The sequence below is a fragment of the Procambarus clarkii genome, chromosome 71 (genome assembly GCF_040958095.1).
Source record: "Procambarus clarkii isolate CNS0578487 chromosome 71, FALCON_Pclarkii_2.0, whole genome shotgun sequence".
NCBI lineage: Eukaryota > Metazoa > Arthropoda > Malacostraca > Decapoda > Cambaridae > Procambarus > Procambarus clarkii.
In genome coordinates this window covers 18,940,851-18,957,156 of record NC_091220.1, presented here as the reverse complement: position 1 = coordinate 18,957,156, position 16,306 = coordinate 18,940,851, and the positions used below count along the sequence as shown (strand labels likewise).

The 16,306-nt window shown below is 40.2% G+C and overlaps 1 protein-coding gene across 4 annotated transcripts in view; it reads left to right on the top strand.

The window, feature by feature from the left end:
* LOC123745635 (sodium- and chloride-dependent GABA transporter ine) overlaps positions 1–16,306 on the top strand; it is a 58,202-nt gene that overhangs the window by 30,896 nt on the left and 11,000 nt on the right. For 2 of the 4 annotated variants that reach the window (XM_045726383.2, XM_045726384.2), the window contains exons 2-4: positions 12,761–12,912; positions 13,964–14,098; positions 15,916–16,129. In XM_045726383.2, the coding sequence (XP_045582339.1) occupies positions 12,761–12,912; positions 13,964–14,098; positions 15,916–16,129 (501 nt within the window). Of the gene's footprint in view, positions 1–1,734; positions 1,923–6,062; positions 8,393–12,760; positions 12,913–13,963; positions 14,099–15,915; positions 16,130–16,306 lie in introns of those variants that run through there. The other 2 variants (XM_045726385.2, XM_069312199.1) reach the window with 2 other exon arrangements.

Sequence of the window (16,306 nt, the reverse complement as noted above, 5' to 3'; positions counted from 1 at the left end):
TTGTCTATTCCCCTCAGGATCTTTTATGTTGTAATCATGTCCCCTGTGTTTTATCTTTCCTGTAGGCTTGTGAGAGTTAGTTCGTTTAACGATTCTTCGGGGGGGGGGGGGGAGCGCCAAGCCATTACGACTATATAGCACTGGGAAGGGGGTCAGGATAAGGATTTGGGATGGGACGGGGGAAAGGAATGGTGCCCCAACCACTTATGGACGGTCGGGGATTGAACACCGACCTGCGTGAAGCGAGACCGTCGCTCTACCGTCCAGCCCAAGTGATGGGAGTCAAGAATAATGAATGGTGGCCTAAGGTGCGTGCTGGGAGGAGAGGGGAAGCGAGGAGGGTGACGTGGAAGTCTTGATTTAAATTTAGCCCCAAGGGGCGAGTTTATTGGGCAGCGCCACTCATCTTGTGAGTGGACACACCGCCATAGCAGCATGTACAACACTCCCCAATAGGAAGAAAACCCGCTGGGTTGTTCATCCTGTCACTTGTACCCAGACACAGCTGGGACTTGCTTATAACTGTCTCAAGTAAACAGCTCCTCAAACTTGATCTTTCCGTAGGGAAGATGGGCGGGCTACCACTGCCCCGCCCTCGTGTGTGTGTGGGGGCAGGATATCGCACAGCTTGACAAAATCCCTCTATAATAAAAACCAATGTAAACTATGGAAAAATGTTCTACGTACCCTGCATCATTATTTAATGGCATACGGACAAAATATTAAGGAATTTGAAATATATCTTTATCGCGAACGATGAAAAGATGTCTAAAATATTGTTATAAATTCTATTGTTCCAACACTCGGCCCAATTTATCCCAAATTTGGTAGTGTGTGGGTGGGAAATATTTACCCTGGAACTTTCTCCCTCCATCCATAGCAGGCTTCGTTGTGGGCAAGGATTGGCACATTAAAATCCTGTATGTAAATAGTTCGCCACAAATGCAAATGGATTAGTATAAGTAACACGCGTACTAATTCTTGCACCCAGTAGGCTTTTGTGAGAATCCTGCGAGTACCTGAATACACTAGGCTACATTAGCTTGCGTTACTGGACGAAAATAGAGCCTATGATACAAGGGCCTTTTATATCCATTGTAATACTGGTTTTAATTATACAAAAAATCATATATTTTTGTCCCTGTACTTTTAAATTACAGGGATATATTTATTTTCGCAGTTTTTTTTTATTAATTTATCTATTTGTATTGATATGAATGTGGACTATTAAAGTTGGAGACTTTACAGGTTTGGTTGTATTCTGGTGTATTGTGTAGTTGTTACTGAATTGTTCTGTTCAGTTATTGTTGTTGATGTATACCTTTAGCAATGGGTTTTGTTAGTGTCTTTATTCCAGGCATAATTTTTGTTAAAAGTTTGGTTGTGAGAGGAGAATATAATGTTTTATTTAAAGTACTTATTTTTGTATTTGTCCTTGTATGTTAGTAGAGACGGGTGGGTGACAGAAGTCCGTCCAGCATGGTGGTTTACTGTCTCAGCGAGTGTAGGTAAAGGACAGGCCAGTGTAGCTGGTATTGGCAGAATCCTGTCACCTATTTGTGCTTGCGTGGGTTGAGCTTTGCCTCTTTGGTCCCGCCTCTCAACTGTCAATCGACTGGTGTACAGATTCTCGAGCCTACTGGGCTCTATCATATTGTGTAGACATATCTGTATGTGAGAGCATCACAGGATGATCACTTGTAGTGTGGGGATACTGTGTGTTCTGCTCAGGGTGACGGACTTGCTTGCATGGTGTTCATGATCGACTTGAGGGGCGTGGGAAGGGTATGCGCGTCTGCGTGCGCCAAGTGCTTGCTGTCTGGGAGGCTGGGTGTGTGTGTGTGGGGGGGCTGGGATAAGTATGGTGTGCGTGGAACACGTGAGCCACTCCTTGTCCACCACCGGCTGCTGCTGTTGCTGCTGTAAGTACTGTCCACGGCCATACCTTCTGACCATATCCCTTCTCTTTTTCCCCATTCTCAAGACGCCCCATTCTTCAATCAAGCCTCCCCAACAAGCCCTTTCCTCTTGTCAAACTCTCACCCAGCCCTCCTTTCCTCTTTTGTCAAACTCCTCCTAGCTCACACACGTGTCCCGAAGCCACCCATTGGCTATAAACTATCTACCAATTAAGCAAGTTTCTTTACCGTGTGGTCCTCACACTTTATCGCAGTTGGTGTCCGTCCAAACTGGTGATGGTGTCATCTTGTTTTTAGATGACACCGTCTAAATTTAGATGGTTTGTTTAGAGTTTAGGCTCTTCAATATGGTCGCTCCCTGAGTCAAAGAGGTTCGGTTTCGATTAATCCTGTGAGCAGTAGTTTATTATGCACTCCATACTCATCCTGTGAGCAGTAGTTTATGGTGCACCCCATACTCATCCTGTGAACAGTTGTTTAGTGTGCACATCCCATACTCATCCTGTGAGCAGTAGTTTAGTGTGCACCCCATACTCATCCTGTGAGCAGTAGTTTATTGTGCACCCCATACTCATCCTGTGAGCGGTAGTTTAGTGTGCACCTCATAATCATCCTGTGAGGAGTAGTTTAGTGTGCACTCCTTACTCATCCTGTGAGCAGCAGTTTAGTGTGCACTCCTTACTCATCCTGTGAGCAGCAGTTTAGTGTGCACCCCATACTCATCCTGTGAGCAGCAGTTTAGTGTGCACTCCTTACTCATCCTGTGAGCAGCAGTTTAGTGTGCACTCCTTACTCATCCTGTGAGCAGCAGTTTAGTGTGCACTCCTTACTCATCCTGTGAGCAGCAGTTTAGTGTGCACCCCATACTCATCCTGTGAGCAGCAGTTTAGTGTGCACTCCTTACTCATCCTGTGAGCAGCAGTTTAGTGTGCACTCCTTACTCATCCTGTGAGCAGCAGTTTAGTGTGCACTCCATACTCATCCTGTGAGCAGCAGTTTAGTATGCACCCCATACTCATCCTGTGAGCAGCAGTTTAGTGTGCACCCCATACTCATCCTGTGAGCAGCAGTTTAGTGTGCACCCCATACTCATCCTGTGAGTAATAGTTTAGTGTGCACCCCATACTCATCCTGTGAGTAATAGTTTAGTGTGCACCCCATACTCATCCTGTGAGTAATAGTTTAGTGTGCACCCCATACTCATCCTGTGAGTAATAGTTTAGTATGCACCCCCATATGACAATGTCTGTCTACTGATTTTGTTACTTGCCCCGTAGACATGTTTTGTTTGATGTGTTAGTACTCGCCTACCTACCAGTGTCTAGGAGTGAGTGAGGTCTAGTTCTTCATACACCTCCTACTAGCCATGTAGATACTCGTCTAGTTGTGCTTGCGGGGTTGAGGTTGGGATCTTTGGTCCTGTTAATCAACTGGTGTACAGTTCCTGAGCCTATTGGGCTCCATCATATCTACATTTGAAACTGTGTGTGGCGTCAGCCACTACATCACTTCCAAGTACATTTCATTTATTAACTACGATACTGAAAAAGTTCTTATGACTGAGGTTTATTTGGATACTCAGTTTCCACCTTGTGCAAGCCCCACCCGTGTTAAATAATCTGTTTTTATTTACCGTATCAATTTTTCCTTAGAATTTTGCATATGGTAATCATGTCTCCTTGAACAATTGTCATCATTCGCGTAGCTTTTCCTCGTAACTCATCTCTCTTAGTTCTGGAGGTCTGGGGCCAAATTCACGAAAGCACTTACGCAAGCACTTACGAATCTGAACATCTTTCCTCAATCTTTGGCGGCTTTGTTTACAATTATTAAACAGTTAATGAGCTCCGAAGCACCAGGAGGCTGTTTATAACAATAACAACAGTTGATTGGCAAGTTTTTATGCTTGTAAACTGCTTAATAAATGTAACCAAAGCCGTCAAAGATTGAGGAAAGATGTACACGTTCGTAACTGCTTGCGTAAGTGCTTTCGTGAATCTGGCCCCTGATCTATAGGTTCGTACACTTATGGTTAAGTCAAAGGTACATATTAAACACTTGTCAAATCACGAGACCGAGAATACATGGCAAACATGTACACTTATCAATATCTCCACAGCCGCCGGTGCCCTGACATATTGACATCAATATTGACATCTCAAACTTCCACCACCACAATTCGGCCTGGCGCGCTCTCCCTGGTCTTGATAACCCTGTCTATCGTCACAGTGCTGGGTTGTGGTAGTTATCCAGGGTAGCCCTGGATTGTGGTAGGTATCCACCTTATCATATAATTTATATATACATTTCCTGGTCATCGAGAACGCCTCGTCTTGATTTCAAACTTAAAATACACAGGCAGATGATGAGTCACAATAACGTGGCTGAAATATGTTGACCAGACCACACACTAGAAGGTGAAGGGACGACGTTTCGGTCCGTCCTGGACCATTCTCAAGTCGATTCATTTACATGAAGTTAAAATACACACAGTTTGAGCAAAAGGTATAACTGCTATTGATATTTCAACACAGTAGCCGTAGTGCAACTTTGCTTTAGTTTCCGTACGATTTCTTTAAAATATCTTGTCCTATTTACGTCAGTTATGCATTACTTAGGATTATAATATTTCTTTCCCTCGTGCTGTTGGGCTATGTACTTTGATGATAACTAGTGTGTTTACGTTGAATCATGTCTTGTTCTTAGAGATATAGAACGAGAACTGGGTATGTGGGCCTGCGGGCCGCTCCAAGCAACAGCCTGGTGGACCAAACTCTCACAAGTCAAGCCTGGCCTCGGGCCGGGCTTGGGGAGTAGAAGAACTCGCAGAACCCCATCAACCAGGTATCAACTGGCAATTAAAAAAATCATAGTACAACCAACACTTCCACCCCCCCCCCCCCAACTACTTGGGCTGGACGGTAGAGCGACGGTCTCGCTTCATGCAGGTCGGCGTTCAATCCCCGACCGTCCATGTGGCTGGGCACCATTCCTTCCACCCGTCCCATCCCAAATCATTATCCTGACCCCTTCACAGAGCTATAAAGTCGTAATGCCTTGGCGCTTTCTCCTGATAGTCCCCCCCATCAATACTCGTTTACTACCCCCCCCCCCCCCCCACACACCCATATATAAATATCCACACAAAGCTGTACAGACTAGCTGTAAAGACAGCCTGATTGAACAACCTTATCATCACGTAGTTCTTGGTTGATGCTATATTTTGGGATAATTTTACTATATTTTTATCATTCTTCTGTATTTCTTGAGTCCTAGCAATTTAAATTACGAATGTGCATACTATTCTAAGGCAAAAGTGGTATTAGGTTATCTCGAGTATGGGGAATGCATATTTTTTTAGGGGGAAGGGGGGGAGGAAGTCTATCGATTCCCATGCTATATTTTGTGGGAGTCTACGTGTGTAAAGCTTCGAAAACTTTTATATATGGTATAAAGTAAGGTTTCTATTACATTAGTTAGTGCCCCGGTGGTCATTTCAAGAAGCCATTTAGATTTTTGTTGATGAAATGACTTAGAGTAGCAATTGATAAGCAGAAATGCAACACACATGTTATGCCCTGAGTCCAGGGGCATGATGCGTTAAGTAGTCTGATTTTGTAATATCTAATTTTGTAACATCTTGAGAATTCCTTATGGTTATTAGTTATGTCCTCGTATATCGAAAATTCCGGTCCACGAATATTCGTGCCTGTTTTATTAGTAATTTGCCAATAATGTGTGATGGAACCATTGTCAGCAAAACTTTACCATCGGAAATCATGGATGACATTCGACTTTTCAGAGAAGCGGGTTCCGTTCGAGCGAGCGTCCATTGTTTTGTTTATCCATTATCTCGCTTTTATGAAAACTTGAAAGATGTGTTTATCCTCAGTGAGAGTTCCATCGCCATTTTACGCATTGCTTTGGTGCATAATGAAATCGTAAGAGTGCGATATATCTATAGAAAATGTTGAAGGTTCTTACGGTGGTGTGTGTGGTGGGATGTCCAGGGTGTTTAGTGCCTAAGTATGGCTTCAATATTTTCTCAATTTTGTGTATTTTGAACATTAATGTATGCACTGAAAACTTGTGAATTACTTAACATTGCTCCTCTAATTAAGATTGTTTTTTGTTTGTAAACAGCCATTGAGTCTTGTGAAAATTCAAGCCAGCAATGATTTACTAAGAAGAACCATTCCAAACCGGCAGCAACCTCTGAAGTATCCTCATTGTCAAGCTAGAAAGAAGCCTTACAGACCCTTTAAGGGTCAAACATAGTTGCATTACACACATTCCAGTGCTAGTAATGGATATGGCCATCTGTTACTATGAACTCGGCGGATGTGCGAGTCCAGTTACCTACAGTGTGCCCACCAATATCAATGAAATTGCCACACCTGAAGCTGCATAATATCACATTACATAATACCTCAAGCTGCTCTGTAGGCCTGTGTCAGCAGAACTGGCAGAGTACCACCAGAGAGCTTTCATATCGGTGTGGGTCTGTCGCCACTACCTTATGTACATAGTGTACTCCTAATCATAACTAGTCACGGTACTTAGGTACATCAAACAGCAATATTAGCAAAATTGTATCTTAAGCTATCAAACGATATCCGTTAAGGAGGCTCCCAAGTCAGCTACTAACAGCGAAGATTTATTTTACACCTGTCAACTCCAGCAAAATGTCTTGCACACGTATCAACGCTAAGAATCCAGCTATAAAGATGATCACCATAACCTGGCTTCATCGGTTACTATAACCTAATTACATTTTTCTTGAGGCTGTTAGAAATCAAATATTGCACAGTACTACTCAGGGTTCTCTTTCATAAACACCAGCGCGTTCTCTAATATCTGTGAGATATTAGAGAACTAATATCTATCCACAAAGCAATGGCTCCTCCTGGCTTGCTCCATAACAACATATATCCAGTGCTTTATACACATGTCCAATCATTTTAACCCTTAAACTGCTGAATTCAGTTGCACTGTAAATAAATCAATTAGATATGGCAGTATCGCTACATATGTTCTTGTTAGTTTTATGATTTTATTGGCAGACTAAATTATAGTCATTGTCACTACCTCACCGTTTTATATACTTAGTTAATACATTATGTCAGGCTAGCGAAGAACGCTTATAGGCGACGTTAGCAGACCAAGGATTAAGCCAACTTGTACACAAACGCTTCTCAGTTTAAATGATGAGGCTAAAACTAACTTTATTTACATTTTTGTGAACAAATTATACAATACATATTTATACTTATTGCTAAAAACTGTGATTTCTCGTGCATTTAATATAATAAAACTTAAGAGTTAGTGCACTCGGTGGAATATTTAATTTATTTGAAGGGCTCTGAATTTGTCTTAATTAAATTATCCGTTTCTGGACTCTTATTATACATGGCTGTTCAGATGTGAGATGAGCCTGGTGCTTGTATAGCAGAGCTTACGTAACAGTGGCAACGGGTATGGCGAGAAAGATGGTGTGTGTGTGTGAGATGTACTGACTGTGCAGGTGTAGTGTCAGTAACAGGAATTAAGAACAACAGCAAGTGCGCATGCACGCACACACATAGCGAGAGAGAGAGAGAAACACACACACACACACACACACACACACACACACACACACACACACACACACACACACACACACACACACACACACACACACACACACACACACACACACACACACACACACACACACACACACACACACACACACACACACACACACACACGGTGAGAAGGTGGTGGAGGCCAAGACCGTCAGTAGTTTCAAAGCGTTATATGACAGAGTGCTGGGAAGACGGGACACCACGAGCGTAGCTCTCATCCTGTAACTACACTTAGGTAATTACACACTCACTCACTCGTTCCCTTTTGCCTCCTCTTGAAACGTTAGTAGTACAAAAGCCAGTGCCAAGATACCAGGGTTGTATGCACTCAAGAATACAGTCTGCAGGGCACTAGCTAAGCTCATACAACATGCCAAGACAAAGCCAAAGTACTCCAGAACAACATCTAGTTCACCAAGAGAATAGCCTAATACGACCCAAAAAATGCCAGCCCATTTTAATTGAACAGACATAGAAAAAGCCCCACATATTTAATTTGGCCTAAATTAGCAAAGGAACTTTATTTAAAGCTGTGCAAGAATTTTCTGTGGATACACATTGGCTCAGTGCATGTTGGGTTCAAGTATGTTTATTGAGACAAGAAAAAATACATCTCAAAGGGATAGAATAGCGTAGGCTATTTCTACCCCCCAGTGGAGTGTGAGGAGTGACTGGACCTGCTATCATGTGTCTGGAATCCCAGAAGAGAAAACGGCACAGTAGCCAACACGAGGAGGAAGAGAAAGAGCAGCTGCAGCAGGAACGAGATGATGGGCAGGAGGAGGAGGAAGAAGCAGACAAGCATCAAGCTGAGCAGGGGGTGTTGTGTCAGCAGACAGGAAGGTAGGCAGGCGGTTACCACGACACACACACACACTCCCCTTTATCCAGCCACCGCAGACTCTGCACTGCTACATTTTATGTTCACTTCCAGTGTTTTGGTCTATCTGTTCCTGATGGGCTGTTTAGATTTTGTTTGATGTCGTTTAGTTCACACAGTGAACAGGCAAAATGCACTACATTTGTGGTAGCTTGCTAAAATTATTTGTTTACTTATAGTGGCTTTTTTTTACTATTATTTATCGTTCAGTTTGACATGTTTGTTTTAATTTGTGAATGCATTAGTAACTGTATTATTACTGACGTGTGTAATGAGGCTTTTGTTAACCTAGTTCTTATCGTACAAGCTTGTCAGCACTTCACTGCACTTTTTTCTACTTACAATAAGTGTTGAATGTAGCCATCGTGTAAATTAAATCAGTTAAAAGAAACATTTAAAAAACGTAGTGAAAACATCCATTAATCTCTCTGAAATATGCAAACATCATTCCTAATTTAAAAAAAACAGAAGGGGTACAGAAAATTGCAGACCAATCAACCTAACCTCACTAAGAGCATTGAGGAAAGAATTCGTCCCAATACAATCTTGTAACAGTATCATAATACGATTTTTGTAAAAAAAAATCCAAAAACTAAATCTGGTTAATGAAGCTGATCACTATTCTGAAAACAGTAATCAGTCACACACAATTTAATTAAATGTAGTGTACATGAACGTCTCTTAATTAAAGGTTTAGGCAAGGAAGCACACGAAAGACACGCCCAGAAACTACAAGTACACAGAATCAATGATAAAATATTGAAATTAATAAAATCATAGTTCAAACATATTATAAAGGAATAGTCGTTGTAAATGGAAAAGAATCAAACTGGAAATTTGTTGTGAAGGAAGTACCGCAAAGTTCCATTGTAGAGCCAATTATTTTTAGATGTTCAATTATTCATCAATGGCATAGATAACACCATTATGAACAACATCAAAGATCTGCCGGAAAGTAAGAAGTGAAAAAGACATGCGGACTTGCACAATTATATCTTGAACTCTACAAATGGTCAGAAGTCCATAAGAACCCTACCGTGTAGCAGATTGAAAAAAAACTAATTGTTAGAAGCTGTTCATCAGGTAGGAGAGGTGGCAATTAAAAAAAAAAATAGGCTCATAAAACTAGGAATAATGAATCAGATCTTCGAAAATGAGAGTGGTCTCTCTCATGAGATCCCCATAACACCCATATATGGCTCGGTCAGGACTTGTGTATCCCAGCATGGAGACCTCATTTACAAAAAGACACAGCTGCAATGGACAACTTTAAGCGACAAAGCAGACCGACAAAATCAAACCCAATTTAGGTTAATTTTCAAAGGCTGAGGACCTCGTGACTAACAACTCTAACAAGACTTTGACAGGACTGATCTTAGTGTGACCTTTAAAATGTTATAAAGTGAACAAATTTGAGGACATTAAAATAGAAGTCATAAATACTAAGAAGACAAGTGCTTCAGTTGAAAATCGTTAAGACGTCCTCAGGAAATGGAGGAAGAAAGGCATGTGGTGCTACCACAAATCACTTCTCCATACCTTCAGACTAATAGAGTTGGTGGTCTTCACTTAAATTGATAAAAACAGAACCTTGTGCCGGTTCCTGGGACCAATGTCTCCATGGCCCGGTCTCTAAGCAGGCCTGGTTGGTAGGCTGGCAATCAGGCTTTTAGACTCGACTGCTCGCAATCAGGAAATATGAATCACAGCTCGCTCGATCAGAGGGGTTAACATCTTGCGTTTAAATGTCGACCTAGTGCTCAGATATGTACGAAGGAGCGCAGGTTTTGTATGCAAGGTGGTGGTAGTGGGTGATTTACTTGCTGCAAGGTCACCCGTAAATTGCCACCCACTTCATATTGAAATGCCTCGCACACACACGCATCTGGCTCAATATTCAGACCTCGGCATTCTCTGGATGGCTCGACATTATTTTTTTATTTGAGTGTTCACGCGAGGATTGAGGGAAGGGAAATGTATCACCACCTGAATATTCATGTCAACCCCGAAATTTGCATATTAAATCAGAAACATTTTGTCAACATTTGCAAGCGTAAAGATATTTAGATGGTTAAGCTATGAATCGTTCAGAACATGCCTAGCATATGTCAGGCCATATTTAGAATATTATCACCAGCGCGGATTGTAAATTGTAAATTTACAATGCAAATTTACATCACATTGTAAAGCACAAGAACAAAATTTGAGAAGGCCTAGAACTTTCTTGAGACTATACGAGTTATGAAGAGAAATTAAGATAACTCGCCTACTCGCTAGAAAATGAGAAGAACCAGGGGTGATATGATAACATACTGAGATGCCATATTTTTATGAAATGGATATATGTAGCCTGTTTTATGGATGAGGAAAGGTAGATACAAGCCAAAATAATTATAAACCGGAGGAGGAGGCATTATCAAAGGGAAAAGCATTAAGCCTGATTCCAGACTATATAGGCTGGAAACACAGCTGAGATGAGCAATTACAGCCCCGCTCCTGTGCCAGGTAAGTTAACTACGGGCTCACCATAGCCCGTGCTACTTGCCCCGCTCCTGTGCCAGGTAAGTTAACTACGGGCTCGCCATAGCCCGTGCTACTTGGGACATTTTTAACATCCCAGTATCTGAATCTTAAACAACTGAGACGGGGAACAAGGTAATTCTAAGTTATTCAGTGGAGGTGGTAAAGAGATGGAATTAGAACATAGATAAATATAAAAGGCACGTGGGACAATAGCCACCATTGTACACTAAAACTTCATTTAACTTCTCATAGCTACAGGCAATCGCTGGTATAATTATCCCAGCATTCGTGTCATGCCCTGAACTTTGGGAATACTGAATTCATGCAACAAAGATAATATTACGAATAATAATTTTGTTTTATTTCTTTTGCCTGCATGTTTTTTCTTTTTTTTAATGCGTGCATTATTTATTTTATATTGTATATAAATTTTATGAATTGTCTCTTGCATGATATTACCGACTAATAATGTAATAATAATGAGTGTAGGATTATTGTGTTAACATTGAGGTGTGTGGTGTAGGATTATTGTGTTAATATTGAGGTGTGTGGTGTAGGATTATTGTGTTAACATTGAGGTGTGTGGTGTAGGATTATTGTGTTAATATTGAGGTGTGTGGTGTAGGATTATTGTGTGAACATTGAGGTGTGTGGTGTAGGATTATTGTGTGAACATTGAGGTGTGTGGTGTAGGATTATTGTGTTAATATTGAGGTGTGTGATGTAGGATTATTGTGTTAACATTGAAGTGTGTGATGTAGGATTATTGTGTGAACATTGAGGTGTGTGGTGTAGGATTATTGTGTTAACATTGAGGTGTGTGGTGTAGGATTATTGTGTTAACATTGAGGTGTGTGGTGTAGGATTATTGTGTTAACATTGAGGTGTGTGGTGTAGGATTATTGTGTTAACATTGAGGTGTGTGGTGTAGGATTATTGTGTTAACATTGAGGTGTGTGGTGTAGGATTATTGTGTTAACATTGAGGTGTGTGGTGTAGGATTATTGTGTTAACATTGAGGTGTGTGGTGTAGGATTATTGTGTTAACATTGAGGTGTGTGGTGTAGGATTATTGTGTTAACATTGAGGTGTGTGGTGTAGGATTATTGTGTTAATATTGAGGTGTGTGGTGTAGGATTATTGTGTGAACATTGAGGTGTGTGGTGTAGGATTATTGTGTTAATATTGAGGTGTGTGGTGTAGGATTATTGTGTTAACATTGATGTGTGTGATGTAGGATTATTGTGTTAACATTGAGGTGTGTGGTGTAGGATTATTGTGTTAACATTGAGGTGTGTGGTGTAGGATTATTGTGTGAACATTGAGGTGTGTGGTGTAGGATTATTGTGTTAACATTGAGGTGTGTGATGTAGGATTATTGTGTGAACATTGAGGTGTGTGGTGTAGGATTATTGTGTTAATATTGAGGTGTGTGGTGTAGGATTATTGTGTTAACATTGAAGTGTGTGATGTAGGATTATTGTGTTAACATTGAGGTGTGTGGTGTAGGATTATTGTGTTAATATTGAGGTGTGTGGTGTAGGATTATTGTGTTAACATTGAGGTGTGTGGTGTAGGATTATTGTGTTAACATTGAGGTGTGTGGTGTAGGATTATTGTGTTAACATTGAGGTGTGTGATGCAGGATTATAATGTTAACATTGAGGTGTGTGATGCAGGATTATAATGTTAACGTTGAGGTGTGAGAGTCAGGATTGTTGTTTTAACGTTGTGGTGTGAGAAGCAGGATTGTTGTTTTAACGTTGTGGTGCAGGATTATAATGTTAACATTGATGTGTGTGATGCAGGGGCTGGCAGGATGATCCAAGACGCTCCAAGGGCCTGGAGGCTCGTCAGACCTGGGGCAACAAGGCCCAGTTCGTCCTGGCCTGTGTGGGCTCGGCTGTCGGCCTGGGCAACCTCTGGCGCTTCCCTTACCTATGCTACAAGAGCGGTGGCGGTCAGTAATAGTCTATTCTCCTTTTTAATTGTTGCTAAATTTAATTTTTTGGATAACTAATTAAAGAGTCCAGGTTGAGAGGCTTGTACTGAAGCCAGTACAAGGTTTTTCCATATACCCCCTCTGTGCAGTCTTGTGTAGGTAAAGTAGTTCACCAACTGTGTGCTCTAGTTTCAGATACACAAAGAAATCATGCTAATGTGATGTATATCTACACAAGATTGCATGAGGGGTTGTGTGTAAAACTTGTACCGGCTTGACAGTAGCAGCCAATAGACTTCCTGTGGATTCTGTAGAATCCCAGGTTGTATAGCTTATACCATGTCATGGTACAGGGGTAAAGTGGACAGCTGAGAGTACTCTTAATTGTTAGTTTGCGTTATCTCATTGCTCCTATTGATTTTCTCATTGATGCATATCACGTTAGTGTGATTTCTTCGTGTATATATATAACTAATGTTCTTGTGTTTCATAATTAAGACTAATCACATTTAAATTCTAAACCTTTAGAATTATATAAAAAACCATACTTGCAAGCATGCACATATATATTGAGTGAGTTATGATTATTGTATATACAGTACCCATATACAGGGCTGGATCTAACCATTTTTGGACTGTAGGCCACCCCCCCCCTCCCTAAACCCTCTTGTCAATGTGGCTGTTCAAAGGCTGAACATATACATGTAGACAGCTTATATCATAATATGTAATCATTAATAATCAAAGTTATATTGTACATATAAATATTATATGCAGGTTATATTATGTATAGTTTTGCAGAGGCCATATTTCAATACCGATACAATTTCAGTTCCTTTTTCCAGAAAATGATGTGTACAGTACAGGAATTACATACAAAAATAATAGAGCAGTGTGATAAAGTAATTTTTAATATTTGTCCATTTTTATGGTACAAAATAGTGTTGGTAGGCCATTGCCTACTTGGCCTATTGGGCAATCCGGCCCTGTGAATACAATATTATAAATGCAGCACAAGTATTGTATAGTGATGCAAGTTTCCGGGTAGTGACTGAAAGTTTCTCAACAGGTGCATTTCTCATCCCATACTTCATCATGCTGTTCATCTGTGGCATCCCCCTACTGCTGATGGAGTTGACTGTGGGCCAGTACACACGAAGGGGACCCGTGGCTGCACTGGAGAAAATATGCCCTCTATTCAAAGGTTGTTATAATGTCTGAGATAATGCTGCTAATGTGTGTATTTAAGGTTAGACATGTATGTGTGCTCGCATGTTCAGCAATATCTTTGTCTTTGTTTATACCTGCAGCAATGAGCTTCAGCTTTTGTACCCCACCTTTCCAATCATCTACTGCAATGACTCTGACTAATGATTGGAAAGGCAGAGTCCAATTGGTGAAGCTTGATCCTGTTAACACAAATAAGGGGCACAAATAGGTGAGAGTACCCACCTAGATATACTTAACTAAATGTGGTTTCAGGGTCGAATGTCAGCTCCTAGATCTTTCCTTTATAACTGTTAGTAGTTTTAATACAATTGTTTTTTGCTTCCACCATTTTTAATGTAACCACCTAAATTCCACTTAAATTTACAACTTAAACTGAGGATTTTTTTTTTTTTATCTCTGTTGCTCACTTGATTCCCCTATACGTAGTTTCAAACTATGGCCCAAGAACTACTCTTTCTCCCTTTGAATATTGCTTCTTTTTCTTCTTTGTTAATTCCCCTTAGGATCTTGTATGTCATTATCATTTCCTCTCCTTGTTCCTTTTCTCTTCTCCGGTGTGATGAGGTCAAGTTCTGCCTTTCTCTCTCTAGTGCGGTGTTACCTCTTGTTACTCAAAGATTTTCATGCATGTTTCTTTTTCATTATGTTTGAGCAGAAAAGATGTCGACCAACATAAGTGGTCTGGCAAAGACCAAGTCAAAGGTAAATAGGATTTTAATTGCATGAAAAGGCTACCTGGTTTCATAGAGATAATGACGGCTGGGATGTGAAGAAACTAACTAAAATGTTTTGTGTTGGAATTAGCAGAAAGTACAAGTTTTAGAGTACATTGCCAGGAAAGAGTGAGTTCTGGTGGCAAAGAATCTTGAGAAAAATCTTCCGTGACACATTTTGACGAGTTAGATCGGATAGCTAACAAGGATAAGGCAGATCTACAAAAAGATACTGTTCACAGTGGGTTTGAAACCAATTAGGCCATTTTTTGAGGTTTATACTGTATTTACAGGTACAGTACAGGTACTTTATTTTTGCTTAAGAAGATTGGGATTTCATACATACAGCATTGTAAACACAATCTGTAATATTTTACAGATTGTGTAACTGTACCTGTAATGTAAAATATTACATTACAGGTACAGTATTATTATTACATACTGTATTATCATTAACTGTAATTATTATTTATTTATTTATTTATTTAATTATTGTTGTTATTGAGAAAATCTGTAGGAGCCGTGAAGAGGATTCGAATCTATGCGTTGGGTATTCCCAGGCACACACCCCCAGACAACTAGGCCATGACATAGGAATACGCAACGCATAGGTTCGCATTCTCATCACGGCTCCTACGGATTTTCTTGTTGATTCTTCACATTAGTGTGATTTCTCTATTATTATTATTATTATTTACTGTAATTATTATTGTTTATAATTGTTTATTATTATGATTATTACTGTATTTATTATTATTATTATTATTATTAGTAGTAGTAGTAGTAGGTAGGTTGTAATGAAAACATATTCGGTACGGTAATATGATGTGTTAATTAATTGATCATTTGATCTGCGGGATCATTATATACACCAGTGATAGATTATTTACTATGACGGATGAACTTTTTCGACAAGTCACAATTATTACAATGAATCTGCATAAGGCAGTGATGGATCATACTACAGTATATTAGGAAGCAGAATATGCAAGTTTAGGTTGATGGTGTACAAGGAGTCAGTCCTATCAAGGGAGTGACCATATGATACAAGAAGTCAATTGAAGCCGTGTCTTTGCAGGTGCTGGAGTAGGAAGTGTGGTGATATCCTTCATGCTGTGTACATACTATAACGTCATCATTGCATGGGCAATATTCTATCTTGTGCAATCCTTTTATGCCGAATTGCCGTGGAGTAATTGCAACTCTACGTGGGCTGTAAACTGCTTTGATGATTATGGCCCGGGGGTTGAGGCACCAAATGGAACTAAGTCTGCAACTGAAGAGTTTTTTGAGTTAGTATTTAGCTTTACACTGTACTGTAGTATTTTGAATTTATGTATCATATGTTGTGTAATATTTTGTTTCTGTAGTGTAGGTTTGTGTTGTAAGTTTTTAATACTGTTGTTCTAATTTTTCAAAAGATGCGTTAAATGTTCATATTCTGAATTTTCTTTACATAATGTTTATAA